This window comes from Labeo rohita, chromosome 8 (genome assembly GCF_022985175.1).
Source record: "Labeo rohita strain BAU-BD-2019 chromosome 8, IGBB_LRoh.1.0, whole genome shotgun sequence".
In the NCBI taxonomy this organism is placed as follows: domain Eukaryota; kingdom Metazoa; phylum Chordata; class Actinopteri; order Cypriniformes; family Cyprinidae; genus Labeo; species Labeo rohita.
The window spans coordinates 31,192,664-31,209,095 of NC_066876.1; the positions used below are offsets into that span (position 1 = coordinate 31,192,664).

Below are 16,432 nucleotides of genomic sequence, written 5' to 3' on the forward strand. Positions count from 1 at the left end.
ACAAATGACTTTCTAACTAATTCATTTTAATGAATCAGTCGAAAGACTCACAAACAGTCTCAAACTCACAATTTGAATCAGTCTAATGACCAGAGTGTGAACTGTTGAGTCTGACTCATAAACAAATGATCCCTAACCAATTCATTTTAATGAATCAGTCAAAAAGACTCACAAATAATCTCAAACTCACAATTTGAATCGGTCTAATGACTACAGTGTGAACAGTAGAGTCTGAGTCATGAACAAATGACTCTCTAACCAATTCTTTGAAATGAATCAGTCAAAAAGACTCACAAACAGTCTCAAAGCTCACAATTTGAATCAGTCTAATGACTGCAGTTTGAACAGTTGAGTCTGACTCATGAACAAATGACTTTCTAACTGATTCATTTTAATGAATCAGTCGAAAGACTCACAAACAGTCTCAAACTCACAATTTGAATCTGTCTAATGGCTACAGTGTGAACAGTGGAGTCTGACTCATGAACAAATGACTCTCTAAACAATTCCTTGTAATGAATCAGTCCAAAAAGACTTGTTAACAAACTTAAAACTCACAATTTGAATCGGTCTAATGACTGCAGTGTGAATTAAGTCTGACTCATGAACAAATGACTCTCTAACCGATTTACTGTAATGAATCAGTCAAAAAGACTCACAAGCAGTCTCAATCTCATAATTTGAATCAGTCTAAATGACTACAGTGTGTACAGTAAAGTTTGACTCATGAACAAATGACTCTCTAACTAATTCCTTGCAGTGAATCAGTCAAAAAGACTCACAAACAGTCTTAAACACACAATTTGAATTCGGTCTAATGACTGCGAACATGACTGTGAGTCTGATTCATGAACAAATGACACTGTAACCAATTCCTTGTAATGAATTAGTCAAAAAGGTTCAGAAAGACTATCAAACCCACAATTTAAATTCAGTCTAATGACTACAGTGTGAACACTTGAGTCAGACTCATGAACAAACAACTCTCTTACTGATTCCTTGTAATGAATCAGTCAAAAAGACTCACAGTCTCAAACTCACAATTTGGATTAGTCTAATTAGTATAGTGTGAACACTGGAGTCTGACTCATGAACAAATCACTTTCTAACCGATTCCTTGTAATGAATCAGTAAAAAAGACTCACAAAGACTCTAAAAGTCACAATCAGTCTACAGTGTGAACAGTGGAGTCTGATTCATGAATAAAATAACTCTTTACCTGATTCACTGTAATGAATCAGTCAAAAAACAGTCTCAGACTCTCAATTTCAAAGGGTCTAATGACTTCACACTCTTAAAAATAAGTCCCAAATGTGTATTTTTACACAGAAGAATCATTTTAGGTTCCCTAAAGAACCTTTCAGTGATCAGTTCTAAAAAGAACCATTTTTTCCATAGTCTGAATCATCTAAAGAACTTCTTTTCCACTATAAAGGAGCTTTAGTGGTTTCATACATGTTAAAGGCTCTTCATGAAACCCTTAATAAAGAAGCTTTATAGGAGTGTTGCACTTCCTTCAAGAACAGAAAATAAAACTTAGTGTTTAATAATGTTTGAATTGCTCTACCTTTTTTCTTGTGGTACTCATCTTCATAGTTCTCCACTTTATCAGGCTCGTAATTTCTCAGTTCGTTCTCGTAGATCTCCACATAATCAACGTTTTTGGATTTCTTCTTCTTGCCTTTTCCCTTCTTGCCCTCATCATCACTATCCTCGGCTCCTTTCTTGGACTTCTTCTTCTTCTTCTTCTGGGAGTCGTCGTCCTCCTCCTCCGATTCTTCTTTCTCAGCTTTCTTCTTCTTCTTCCCCTCGTCCTTGGACTTCTTGTCTTTGGATCCCATGATGCTCTCGGCAGGGTTTTGATTCTTCTTTGTGCTCTTTTTGCTCACTTGAACCACATCTGGAAGGTTTTGGCGTTCATCTTCGCTGCTCCTCACCTCCTCGTCCTCCTGTTTCGAGGTCTTCTTCTTTTTCTTTTTCTTCTTCACCTCGGATGCATCGCTGACCGATTCCGTGTCCTCGGCGTGTTTGTGTTTCTTCTTTGTGGCACAATCTGAAGTGCTGATCTTACCTTTCCTTCTCGACTTTGATTTCTTCTCCTCTCCGTCATCGTCCTCCTCTTCGGTTTCCTGTGACTGCCGTGTTTTTTTCTCCTTCGAGGGCATCTTTAATTTATTTACTACAGTGTAACTTTAACTGTTGACTGTGAGTGTCCAGGTGAAAGACGACGAGGCTGACCTGTGATGCTCGCCGGACCTGCCAGGAAGAGCCGGCCGCGGGTGAAGCGCAGGAGCCGCAGGGTTTCCCTTCCTGATGACAGCCGCCTCATTAAACATGACACGCTCAGTGATCATGTGACTGATAGCAGAGTAAACAAGAGCTGCCAGTCAAACACACACACACACACACACACACACACACACTGGAGTAAGAACCTGAAGCACTTCAACTCTCTGATTACAAACCAGAACATGACTATACTTTAAAACATCTGCTCTGATTAAATAAATATGTTTAAAAGGAATTAATGCTATCATTTAGCAAGCATGCTTTAATTGATCAAAAGTGACGAAAAAGACATTTATAATGTTACAAAAAAATTCTATTTCAGATAAATGCTGTTCTTCTGAACTTTCTATTCATCAAAGAAACATGAAAAAAAAATCTACTCAGCTGTTTTCAACATAATAATAATAATAATAATAATAATAATAAATGTTTTTGAGCAGCAAATCAGAATATTAGAATGATTTCTGAAGGATCATGTGACTAAAAATTAAGCTTTGAAATCACAGGAATAAATTACATTTTCATATATATTCAAATAGAAAACAGATATTTTAAATAGCAAAAATATTTCAAATTTTTACTGTTTTTGCTGTACTTTGGATCAAATAAATGCAGGCTTGGTAAGCAAAAGAGACTATTTATTTATTTGATTGAATTTTGTTATTTTGACAAACTGACAATTTCTGTTTAGTTTGAGTGTTAACTGAATTACTAAAAAAGCTGAAATTAACTAATCTACATTTAAAAATAATTAAAACATTATTTAAAAAAAAATTAAGAAAAAACAACTAAATGACAGACTTAAACTTAAATTAAAATAAAGAAAATACTTTTTTAATTCTAAATTTTAATAAATACCAATATATTAATCAATAAAATGTTAATAATTCAAAACATTATAATAATATATTAATGATACTCAGCACTAAAAATATTACAGCATAGAATTAGGTTAATAATTACAATGAATGCTAAATAAAATAAAGACCTTTAAATTATTTTATTACAGTAAAACAAAAACTAAATAGACATATGAAAACACTAATAAAAAAAAAAAAAAAAAAAAAAAAAAACACTAAAACTCAAACTAAAATTAAAATGAAAACAAAATATAAAAAATAAAAATATTAATAAATACCAGCTGAATAAAGAGCTGAAGTTTTCTTACCTGAGGACGTCAACGACTTAAACGTAAATTAAAATAAAGAGAATATTTTTTAATTCTAAATTTTAATAAATGTCAGTATATTAATCAATAAAATGTTAATAAACATTATAATAATATATTGATACTCAATTAGGTTAATAATGTTAAAAAAGAATGCTAAATAAAATAAAGACCTTTAAATTATTTTATTACAGTAAAAAAAAATAGACATGAAAACATTAAAAGTCAAATTAAAATTAAAACAAAATATAAAAAATAAAAATATTAATAAGTACCATAATACAATAATAATCATCCTAAACTAACACCCAATCTTAGACACTTAAAAATTCTACCGACACTAAATATACACAAAATGTGTTTAACATTAAACTAACATTTGTGCTTTGTTTTTTTTATTGCTGAAGACTGTTGCATTTTCTTCTGAAAAAGCTTTGACATTTGCCAAAATAAAACCTTTTATATTACAAACAAACAAGCAAACCAGCCCAGATTTAAAAAGTAACGCAAAAGTAACATAACGCATTACTTTACATAAAAAGTATCATAATTAGTTACTTTTTAGGGTGTAACGCAATATTGTAACGCATTACTTTTAAAAAGTAATTAACTTTCCCCAACACTGTTAATGATACTAAAACACACTCAAGCTTAGACACTTAAACTTTATTAATTTTCTTACACAATGACAAAAAAGCAGGATAGAAATAAAAAATTGAAGTTTTCTTACCTGAGGACGTCAGCTGGGGTTCACTGTTTTATCAAACTGATTTGTGCAAGTTTTAGAGAGACACAAGCCAAATAACACTGACGACACTACCTGCTTATTTCCCTCCAGTAATGATGATGTCACTTCCTGAAGGATGATGTCTGTCTGGAGGTTAAAGGGATATTAAAGACAGGATGAAAAGCAGCACACCAGAAACCTATAAATTAATTATCAATTAAAGTTCCCAAGAAACATGTTCAGTTTCAATCATGTCAATTAGAAATGAGGAAACAGCAATTTCTGAATAAATTAAATGTCATGTTATGAGTACAGCACCTGGCAAAATCACCCAGAATCACCAAACTAGCGCAAATAATCTAAATACAAGTTTAAAGCAGTAAAATAAAATAAAATAAAATAAAATAAAATAAAAAATGTTTTAGATGTAACATTGTGATTTTGTCTATTTCACACATGCTTCAAAAAAAATAAATAAAATAAAATAAAATAAAATAAAATAAAATAAAATAAAATAAAATAAAATAAAATAAAATAAAATAATGTTTTTTGGGGGGGTTGTTCATTTCGCATATGCTTCAAGGATAAAATAAAATAAAATAAAATAAAATAAAATAAAATAAAATAAAATAAAATAAATAAATGTTCTAGTTCTAGGGATTGAAACTAGTGCAAATAATCCAAATACAAGTTTAAAGCAGTAAAATAAAATAAAATATAAAATGCTCTAGATGTAAAACTAATTTTGTCTATTTCACATATGTTTCAAAAAATTTAAATAAATAAAATAAAATAAAATAAATGTTCTTTGGGTTTGTCCATTTCACATATGCTTCAGGGATAAAATAAAATATGAAATAAAATAAAATAAAATAAAATAAAATAAAATAAAATAAAATAAAATAAAATAAAATAAAAAGTTCTAGATGTTGGGTTTATCCATTTCGCATATGCTTCAAGGAATATAACATCATGTGGGAATGAAACTAGCAAAACTAATCCAAATACAAGTTCAAAGCAGAAAATCCTCATGTGTTAATTATTTATTGTATTCTAGCAGTTCTTGTTTGCCACCAGATGATGGAGACACTCGTACAGGTAAGATCCACAGGAGTCCAGATGGTTTGTTTAGACTTTCATAACTTACAAATAAAGTTTGGCTTTGGCTTTTCCGGTAAATCAGACAACATGTAAAGGACAAGAACATCAAATAAACGTGATGATAAACAACAGCATCTTCAAACGCTCTGCAGCTGATGGGAACATTTTGTCCATCGACACTCGTGATTATTTATTACATTAATCCATGGGGATGATCATATAAACAGAGCTGACGATGAAAAGACTTTACAAACAAACACCGCACATCAGGATCATTATAAGCAAATGATGAAGAGCTTTCACTAACAAGACGATTGCACATTTACAACCTGAAAAATAGAAAACAGGCATTAAAATGAACATTTTAACCATCTGAAGAAAAACAACCGTGTGGTTTTTAATGCTCCATCCATGGCATAAAATTATTGTTTACTATCTGAATAGACTGAAACTTAGAAAACAGGCTTTAAGGCTTTTACTGTCATTAAATGAAGATTGCGTTATCTGTTTTAAGCACCAAAATTTTATACGAAGGTCTCTGAATTACATTCATATAGACATTTATTTTGCTCATTTACACACATCTAAGCAGAATTACTGAGATCAACCTCTTTCCATCTTTTGATAAATATTCAAAAAAACTATGCTAGTGAAAGTTTTCACTTGTCTAGTTGAAATAAAACAAAAAATAAAATAAAATAAAATAAAATAAAATAAAATAAAAGTGTTAGGTTGGTCTATTTCACGTATGTTAAGGAATATAACATCTGGATATTTAGAATTAGTTTTTAAAAGTTTTTTCTACATTGTATTTTTGTGGTTCTATTGTAAAAACTTGACTTAGAAATGAGAATATGAACATCAACAAGAACACAGATGCATTATAAGAGCAATCTGTACTATTACTTCATCTGTCTTTAGCACCAAGATTTTACACGAAGGTCTCTGAATTACATTTATATAGACATTTATTTGCTCATTTACACACATCTAAGCAGAATTACTGAGATCAACCTCATTCCATCTTCTGAGAAATACTGAAAACTATGCTAGTGGAAATATTCACTTGTCTAGTATAGAAATAAAATAAAATAAAATAAAATAAAAAATAAAAATGTTCTAGATGTAAAACTACTTTTGTCCATTTCACATATGCTTCAAGGATAAAATACAATAAAATAAAATAAAATAATGTTTGAGATGTTTTTTGGGTTTGTTCTGGACACAAAACTTATTTTGTCCATTTCACATATGCTTCAAGGATAAAATAAAATAAAATAAAATAAAATAAAATAAAATAAAATAAAATAAAATAAAATAAAATAAAATAAAAACACAAAAATTTTGTCCATTTAAAAAAAATAAAATAAAATAAAATAAAATAAAATAAAATTTTGGGTTTGTTCTAGACACAAAACTTATTTTGTCCATTTCACATATGCTTTAAGGATAAAATAAAATAAAAAAAAAATAAAATCAATTAAAATGTTCTAATAAAATAAAATAAAATAAAATAAAATAAATAATGTTTTAGATGTTTTTGGGTTTGTTCTGGACACAAAACTAATTTTGTCCATTTCACATATGCTTCAAGGATAAAATAAAATAAAATAAAATTAAAATAAAAAATGTTTTTGGGTTTGTTCTAAAATTAAAATAAAATTCAATTAAAATGTTTTAGATGTTCTGGACACAAAACTAATTTTGTCCATTTCACATATGCTTCAAGGATAAAATAAAATAAAATAAAATAAAATAAAATAAAATAAAAATGTTTTTTGGGTTTGTTCTGGACACAAAACTTATTTTGTCCATTTCACATATGCTTTAAGGATAAAATAAAATAAAATAAAATAAAATAAAATAAAATAGATGTAAAACTAATTTTGTCCATTTCACATATGCTTCAAGGATAAAATAAAATAAATAATGTTTTAGATGTTTTTTGGGTTTGTTCTGGACACAAAACTTATTTTGTCCATTTCACATATGCTTCAAGGATAAAATAAAATAAAATAAAATAAAATAAAATAAAATAAAATAAAATAAAATAAAATAAAATAAAATAAAATAATGTTTTAGATGTTTTTTGGGTTTGTTCTGGACACAAAACTTATTTTGTCCATTTCACATATGCTTTAAGGATAAAATAAAATAAAATAAAATAAAAATGTTCTAGATGTAAAACTAATTTTGTCCATTTCACATATGCTTCAAGGATAAAATAAAATAAAATTCAATTCAATTCAATTCAATTCAATTCAATTAAAATGTTCTAGATGTAAAACTAATTTTGTCCATTTCACATATGCTTCAAGGATAAAATAAAATAAATAATGTTTTAGATGTTTTTTGGGTTTGTTCTGGACACAAAACTTATTTTGTCCATTTCACATATGCTTCAAGGATAAAATAAAATAAAATAAAATAAAATAAAATAAAATAAAATAAAATAAAATAAAATAAAATAAAATAAAATAATGTTTTAGATGTTTTTTGGGTTTGTTCTGGACACAAAACTTATTTTGTCCATTTCACATATGCTTCAAGGATAAAATAAAATAAAATAAAATAAAATAAAATAAAAATGTTCTAGATGTAAAACTAATTTTGTCCATTTCACATATGCTTCAAGGATAAAATAAAATAAAATTCAATTAAATTCAATTCAATTCAATTCAATTAAAATGTTCTAGATGTAAAACTAATTTTGTCCATTTCACATATGCTTCAAGGATAAAATAAAATAAAATAAAATAAAATAAAATAAATAATGTTTTAGATGTTTTTTGGGTTTGTTCTGGACACAAAACTTATTTTGTCCATTTCACATATGCTTCAAGGAATAAAACAGTGGTTATTTAGAATTAATTTTAAAAGGTACGTTTTTTCTACATTGTATTTTTGTAGTTCTATTGCAAAAACTTGACTTAGAAATGAGAATATGAACTTCAGCATAAACACAGATGCATTATAGGAGCAAGTTGTACTATATAACATAGTAATTAACTAAAAAAGAAAAAGTACCATTAATAAAATTAAACAAAAATACGCAGCAAAAAATATTTTCTTTCTCAGTCTATTTGTCTCGTTTTCCAGTGCAAATATCTAAACATTCTTAAATCAAAATACACTTTCTTAAGATGCAAAATAACTTAAGATATTAAATATTTTTGATTAAAAAATAAATGTGAAAAAGATTACATTGATTAATTTTGATAGATTTTCCAAAAAACAAGATTTCTTATTTTACGTCATTTTTCTTCTCATGTAAATGTATCTTGATTTCAGGATGTTTGTTTAAACAAAACAAAATACTGAGGAAGAACACTGTTTTTTTTGCAGTACATTTTTTCCTTTCTGATGTAGTGAAGAAATGAAACAGCTGATCTTGGCTAAATAACTTGTAATGTAATCAATACTGTATCTACAGTATTTTAATGAAGGTGGGAAAGCAGCAGTCATATTTGCTTTGGTCTGTGATAGTAAACAAAGATTAAGCGTAATTAGCAAACATTTCATGGGAACGGTTTCATCTCACAGCTTATGAAGCCTGTAAACGCATCCGTATCCTGAACATAAAATACTGTTTACTAAAGCATTAGAAGGTTGGCAGATTCCTCGCCTGAAGCTCTGGGTTTAATCGTGTGTGTGTGAGACAGACGTCTGCTGATTCTCACATTAAACACAATCACATTCGATTAGAAGTCTTCTGTTATCTTAATCTGTGCCTAAAACAACCACAGCGCCGAGTGGAAAAACGGCCCCAGGAGTCTCGTCGACTCTAATGACCAGAAACAACAAATCACTGCAGATTTATAGATTAAAAAACCCTGCAACTTTCTCAGAAGAGTCTTGACATTCAATGATGATTCTGAATATTTCATTAATCATTAAACCTGCTTCTGTTTTCATCACCAAAACTCATTTTTTACAATGATTCTGACTGTATGTTATCAGGTGATTAAGTGTTTCTCTCATTACGAGAGCCAAACTGCATAGAGTATTTATTTATCTCCTGTTTGGGAAGCAGGACACACTGAGAAACTGGAAAGGTTTTTTTTATGCAAACATCTCAGCTAGGTTATTTCCTGCATGGCTTGTTTTTGTTGATCTTAATGCGCCTGAACTGAACTCTACTGGAAAAATAAACACGCATGTGTACAGTTCGTCGGCAGATAGAGAACATACTATCAAACTACCAAACTGAAACAATCCTTACAGACTATATGGCTGAAAAACCAATGCTTCACTCCAATAAATAATCTGATTTAAAGGAACAGTTCATCCAAAAAAATATATCTGGAAATGTGCTGACTCTCAGATGAGTTTGTTTCTTCATCAGATTTGTAGAAATGTGTCATTCCATCACTTGCACCCCAATGGATGTGAATGGGTGCCATCAGAATGAAAGTCCAAACAGCTGATAAAAACATGACAATAATCTACAAGTAATTCACACCACTCCAGTCCATCAGTTAACATCTTAATAAATCCAGCATTAAGACATTTTACCTAAATTCAAGTCCATAATCCATAATAACGCTTCTTCCAGTGAAAAGTGGTCTGGCCTGAATCAGGAGAGAAGTCTGCACAGATCAAGCACCGTTTACAAGCAAAAACAAATATGTGGCTGGATGTGACTTTTTCACTGGAGGAAGCATTATTATGGATTATGGGCTGAGTTCAAAATGTCTTAATGATGGATTTGTTTCTTACAAACACATAGCTCTCATCTTCTCAAGATGTTAACTGATGGGCTGGAGTGGTGTGGATTACTGTGATGTTTTTTCAGCTGTTTCGACTCTCATTCTGATGGCACCCATTCAGGATCCATTGGTGAGACAGTAAATAAACTTGCATTTACACACTGTAAAATGAGATGGTTTCTTTATCAGATCTGTAGAAATGTGTCTTTCCATCACTTGCTCACCAGTGGAAGTGAATGGGTGCCGTCACAATAACCTCACAATAATCCACAAGTAATCCACACCACTCCAGTCCATCAGTTAACTTCTTAAAAAATCCATCATGAGTTAAAAACATCTTAATGATGGATTTGTTTCAGCTTTTGTCTTCTCAAGATGTTAACTGATGGGCTGGAGTGGTGTGGATTACCTGTGGATTGCTGTGATGTTTTTATCAGCTGTTTGGACTCTCATTCTGACGGCACCCATTCAGGATTCATTGGTGAGACAGTTATTGAAGCACACAGTAAGATGAGTTGGTTTCTTTATCAGATCTGTAGAAATGTGTCATTCCATCACTTGCTCACCAATGGAAGTGAATGGATGCCGTCAGAATAACATCTGATAAAACATCACAATAATCCACAAGTAATCTACACCACTCCAGTCCATCAGTTAACATCTTAACATATCCATCATTAAGACATTTTACCTAAATTCGAGTCCATTATTCATTATAATTTCACTTCCTCCAGTGAAAAGTGGTCTGATCTGAATCAGGAGAGAAATCCCCACAGATCAAGCACCGTTTACATGCCAAAACAGCTCTAAACAAATACGTGGCTGGATTTTGATGTGGGAGACAACAGGAAATGGACTTTTTCACTGGAGGAAGCGTTATTATGGATTATGAAGAAACAAACTCATCTACATCACCTGATGGTGAGCACATCTTCAGCAGATTTTCATTTTTGGCCGAACTGTTCCTTTAATGACATTTACACATTTACATTTCACTTCACTGATCTGAAATCAACATCCTGGAGAAGTCAAATGCTCTTCTCTTGAAACGTCTCATTGGTAATCGTCACTTGTAACGGTTGATCTTTTGACCCACTGTCTAAACTGTTCTGATTGGAGGATTCCGAAGAAGCGTCAGATAAGCACCGCCCACACTGGTTTGATTGACAGGTGCCCAGGCTCTCAGGCGGATAGAGAAACGTCTGTGAGGTGTTCGTCACCTCTTTCAATTCTCGAGACACAGCGGATGGAGAGTCTCTGGAGATGATGGAGGACGCCTGCGCTCCGTCCATGCAGTGGAAGCTGTTCTGTCCTTGCTGTCTCTGAGAGTCGATTTTGCAGAAAAGACACTTGATGTTCTCGATTACCTTGGAGAGAACCGCCTTACGCAGCAGGATGTAGATCCAGGGATCTAGAATGGGGTTGGTCGAGGCAAATCGAATCGCCAGCAGATCTGGATTTTTATCCAGACGTTTTTCCACCGGTGTCTTATAAAGCTGATTAAGAAACACCTGGACCTTAAAAAAAAGACACCAAATTGTAGTTACCAAATTTTCATGCATCATAGACAAAACAACATTAAAACTAAAATTTCATGTGAATAGTTGACCACAAAACCAGTCATAAGTAGCACAGGTATGTTTGTAGCAATAGCCAAAAATACATTGTATGGGTCAAAATTCTCAATTTTTCTTTTATGGCAAAAATCATTAGGATATTAAGTAAAGATCATGTTCCATGAGGATATTTTGTAAATTTCCTACTGTAAATAGATCAAAACTTAATTTTTGATTAGTAATATGCATTGCTAAGAACTTCATTTGGACAACTTTAAAGGCGATTTTCTTTTTGCACCCTCGGATTCCAGATTTTCAAATAGTTGTATCTCAGTCAAATATTGTCTTATCCTAACAAACCATACATCAATGGAAAGCTTATTTACTCAAGTGATATAGATGTGAGACTGTATAGATGTGACACTGAGTGAAGTCATCCAGGACAATGTCATCATCCGGTTTAGTATGCTATATTAAAATTATTTTACAAATTTGTACATAAAACAAAAATTATTGCTTTACAAGAAAATACTATTTCAATCTTTCTGTTTCAGAATCCCATATTTAATTTGATCTGTTACCTGCCTTTTTAATTTTAATGTTTTAGATGTTCCCCCGGTCTCTTCTGGACAATAACTTTGTCCATTGTTTTTGACATGCATAAAACATCATGATTAGAAGTGACGACTCACCAAGCCTGCGTTTATTTGATCCAAAGTACAGCAAAAAACTGTAAAATTTAGAAATAGTTTTACTATTTAAAATAGCTGTTTTCTATTTGAATATATTTTAAAATGTAATTTATTTCTGTGATCAAAGCTGAATTTTAAGCATCATTACTCCAGTCTTCAGTGTCACATGATCCTACAGAAATCATTCTAATATGCTGATTTGCTGCTCAAGAACATTTTTATTATTATTATTAAAATTATCTAAAACAGTTGCGTACACAGTGGGAAGATCCAAAGATCAGCATTTATCTGAAATAAAAAAAACTTTTGTTATTATACACTACACCATTCAAAAGCTTGAATCATATATATAGGCAAGGATGATTTACACTGATCATTTACAATGTTACAAAAGATTTCTATTTCAGATAAATGCTGTTCTTCTGAACTTTCTATTCAAAGAAACTTGAAAAAAATCTACTCAACATAATAATAAATGTTTTTGAGCAGCAAATCAGAATATTAGAATGATTTCTGAAGCATCATGTGACGAGTACTGATGCTAAAAAATCAGGTTTGAAATCACAGAAATAAATTAAATTTGAAAACATTAAAATAGAAAACAGTTATTTTAAATAGTAAAAATATTTCAAAATGCTACTGTTTTTGCTGTACTTCATATCAAATAAATGCAGGCTTGGTGTGCAGAAGAGATGTCTTTAAAAAACATTAAAGATCTTACTGTTCAAAAACTTTTGACTGGTAGTGTAGATTAGACAGTTTTTCTGATTTAATATGAAAAATAGTTACCATTTATCAAATCTGACAAAATAAATGTTGATCATTGTTTTTCCCTCCGTAATTTCTAGTTTGTGGTCACATAAAATTTCACCATTACTATAGTATTACTGTGGGGTGACACTGCGACCCAGGAATATTTCAGCATGTTTGTCTCTTTAAAAACTTTTATCATCCTCATCATCCTCCTTGATTCATTCCAAACATGCTGCACAATGTAGAGAACAGAAATGGAAAATCACGAAGCATATCTGACCGAGCTGCCCGTGAGAAAGTTTTTGTTTTGCACATTTGACAGTCCTATCTAAAGCAGCAGAGTGATCGGAGAGATAAAGTTGGCACAATAATATCACAAGAACTTACAACGAGCGGAATGGAGCAAATGAGCACGACGGCGGAGGTGGCGATGAGCAGAATCACCATCTGGATCTCCGCGCCAGCCAGGCGGCGGACGCTGCGGCTCCTGCCGGGATCGGACGCTCTGGTCGGGTCGGTGCCGAGCGACGTGCGCCTGACGAACCTCCGATGCATCCGGATGAGCGCGCCGCACACCAGCACGTTACAGATCACCGTTACCAGGATCAGCAGCGAGCTGCAGCCCGCGTACATGTAGGAGAACGCCGCGTGCGCGGTTACATTGGTCCGCCAGTCGATGAAGCACCAGGTTTGAGGGTACTGCATCTTGACCTCTCCGAAACCAACGCTCGGGAGCGCACAGAACAGGATGTTGGATGCGTAAATGGCGAGCAGCGTGACTCCGGCGAGCTTCTTATCCACGTAGTCGTTGTAGAAATACGCGTGATTGATGGCGATGTATCTCTCGATGGACATTGCGCAGATGATGCTGAGTCCGGCGAGGGAGAAAAAGAGCAGGACGAATCCGAAGTACTGGCACAGGGGGTCTCCATCCGGCCATGCGCCCTTCACATAAGTGGCGATGGTCACCGGACTCGCCAGGACGGTTCCCAGGAGATCCGTGACAGCTAAACCGCAGACCAGCGTGTAGAAGGTGGTCTCCTTCTGCTCCCTTCTGGACTTGCAGAGCACCACGATGGCGATCAGGTTGCTGATGACCCCAAAAATGAACATGATGGCAGGGATGGTGGGCTCCATCCTGCGCGTCACGGTGCTGTTGTCCATCTCCAGCTGCGTTAAACGTCTCCAACTGTCATTTTGCAGGAGTTGCTCGTGTTGCGCGGAGTGAATCCTGCTGTGGAAGTGAATAAAGTCATGAGTGACTGATCCGCCCCTCCTGCTTCATATCACACACTCATAACGGGACGCCCTTACCAAAAATGTCACAATGGGAACCAAAGCGTCCCGGCAAACACTGGTGCTACTGTAAAATTTGAGCCTGGACCACAAGACCAGTCATAAGGGTCAATTTTTTGAAATTAAGATTCATACATCATCTCCAAGCTGAATAAATAAGGTTTCCGCAGGATAATATCTGACAAAATCTGGAATCTGAGAGTGAAAAAAAAAAAAAATCAAAATATTGATAAAATCGCCTTTAAAGCTGTTCAAATGAAGTTCTTAGCAATGCATATTACTAATCAAATATTAAGTTTTGATATATTTATAGTAGAAAATTTACAAAATATCTTCATGGAACATGATCTTTACTTAATATCCTAATGATTTTTGGCATAAAAGATCATTTTGACGCATACAATGTATTGTTGGCTATTGCTACAAATATACCCATGCCACTTACGACTGGTTTTGATCCAGGGTCACAAATCATAATTAATCAACATCTGCTTTAAACAAGAAGCACGCATTTCCATGCATTTTTGTTACATTTATTAATCTAGCAGACATTTTTAAATACAGCAAAGTGATTCATAACGAGGAGACAATAACAAGTAGGATGCAAAAGTTTGACAGGGAAGAAAATAAGAATTTGTGAAAGTAAATATATGCAGGATGCAGTTAAGCACACTGAAGAAGTGAAACTATCATGTCATTTATTTAAAGAGCATTTTTATAGCGGTCTAATCGAAAATCAAACAGGTTGAAACCTGTTTTGTTCAGTTTGTCTGCAAGCAAATAACACTCCTCAGAAAAAAAAAAAAACTGCAGAAATTATTTTGGATTTTAGTAATTTTACTGATGCTCTGTTTTTTTGTTTTAACCTTAAACTGATTTCATTTCATCTAGCTGCCAAGGCAATATTTCTTATTTTCATTTAGATTCATGATGTACTAAAATAATTACAACTGAAACCTGAAAAATGAATAATAAATAATATTCAAAATATTAATAAAAACTAAAAGTATCTTGATGGTAAAAATGTTACTTGAAATAAAATAAACATTAACTAAAATACATTTTTAATAAAACCTTATTTTATTTCATCTAGTTGGCAAAGCAACATTTCTTGTTTTTATTTATCTTGATGTACTAAAATAACTAAAACTGAAATAAAAATTCATAAATAAACATTCAAAATATATTTTTGTTAGTACATGAATACATGTTTTTTTTAAAGCAGTTATAATTGTAGCTAATTTAGCTTTTTTATAGAGCAATCAAACTGTTAAAAGGCAAAAAAAATATTGATGTAATAATCTACACTAAGCTTATGTCTAAAGAATGTTTTTTTATTTAAAATATAATATAATTTTTAATTTTGTATGAATGTTTTTGTCTATGCACTGTAAAAAGTTTTCACCAGTTTCAACTTAAAACTTGAGTTCAGCAGCTGCCTTAAAATTTTAAGTTAAATCAACTTTAAACTACAGGTAATTTCAACTCACGACAATAAAATGAGTTAAAATGACTTGTACTTTTAAGCTGATTTAACTTAAAATTTTAAGCCAGCTGCTGAACTTAAGTTTTTAGGTTAAAACTGGTGAAAACTTTTTACAGTGTGGGAAAATAAATGTTTTGAATTAATACTATTTTATTAGATTATATTTGGATTAATATTATTAATTTTGTAAGTTGGTCTGAAGTTGGCAAGTTTTAACCATTTTGGCTTTTGTCAGCTTTAAAGGTATATTTTACCCCCAAAATCACATTTGTTCTTTCTAAGGAGTATAAAAGATATTTTGGAAACAGTTGAAGAGCAAACATCATTGTACACTATTCACTTTCATTATATGGAGAGAAATAAAAAACACCGGGACATTTTTAATTTTTTTGTGTTCTACTGGAGAAAGAAACTTTGAGTCAACACTTCTAAAAATTAAGTTTCTTTATTGGCATCACACTGTAAAAAACAATTTGTTGAGTCAACTTAAAAAAAAAAATTGTAACCTGGCTGCCTTAAAATTTTAAGTTCAGTCAACTCAAAAAAAGTTTATTCAACTTGAAATGTTAAATTATACTAAGTGACAACTTAGATATTTGATTTGAATCAACTTAAAATTTTAAGGCAGCTGGGTTACTTACCCATCTGTTAAGTT

At 31.9% G+C, this 16,432-nt stretch overlaps 2 protein-coding genes across 2 annotated transcripts in view; both read right to left on the reverse strand.

Annotated features, from left to right (window-relative positions):
• Positions 1-4,644, reverse strand: part of loxhd1b (lipoxygenase homology PLAT domains 1b) — a 53,916-nt gene extending 49,272 nt beyond the window's left edge. Inside the window, exons 1-2 of the mRNA XM_051117313.1 lie at positions 4,188-4,644; positions 1,568-2,380 (exon numbers count right to left, since the gene is read on the reverse strand). Of these exons, the coding sequence (XP_050973270.1) occupies positions 1,568-2,165 (598 nt within the window). The 5' untranslated portion in view covers positions 2,166-2,380; positions 4,188-4,644. The remainder of the gene's footprint in view (positions 1-1,567; positions 2,381-4,187) is intronic.
• Positions 4,645-10,482: 5,838 nt separating this feature from the next.
• ptger4a (prostaglandin E receptor 4 (subtype EP4) a) lies at positions 10,483-14,508 on the reverse strand. The gene is made up of 2 exons (XM_051117578.1): positions 13,383-14,508; positions 10,483-11,511 (listed from the first exon to the last, which is right to left on the reverse strand). Exons 1-2 carry the CDS (start codon positions 14,157-14,159, stop codon positions 11,023-11,025), a joined length of 1,266 nt encoding a protein of 421 aa, XP_050973535.1. The 5' UTR covers positions 14,160-14,508; the 3' UTR covers positions 10,483-11,022.
• Positions 14,509-16,432: the final 1,924 nt, after the last annotated feature.

Coding starts and splice junctions, on each gene's coding strand:
- ptger4a (XM_051117578.1), bottom strand. CDS start 14,159: ATGGACAACAGCACCGTGACGCGCAGGATGGAGCCCACCATCCCTGCC. Junction 11,512..13,382: donor TTTGCTCCATTCCGCTCGTT/GTAAGTTCTTGT, acceptor CTTTTTTTTAAG/GTCCAGGTGTTTCTTAATCA.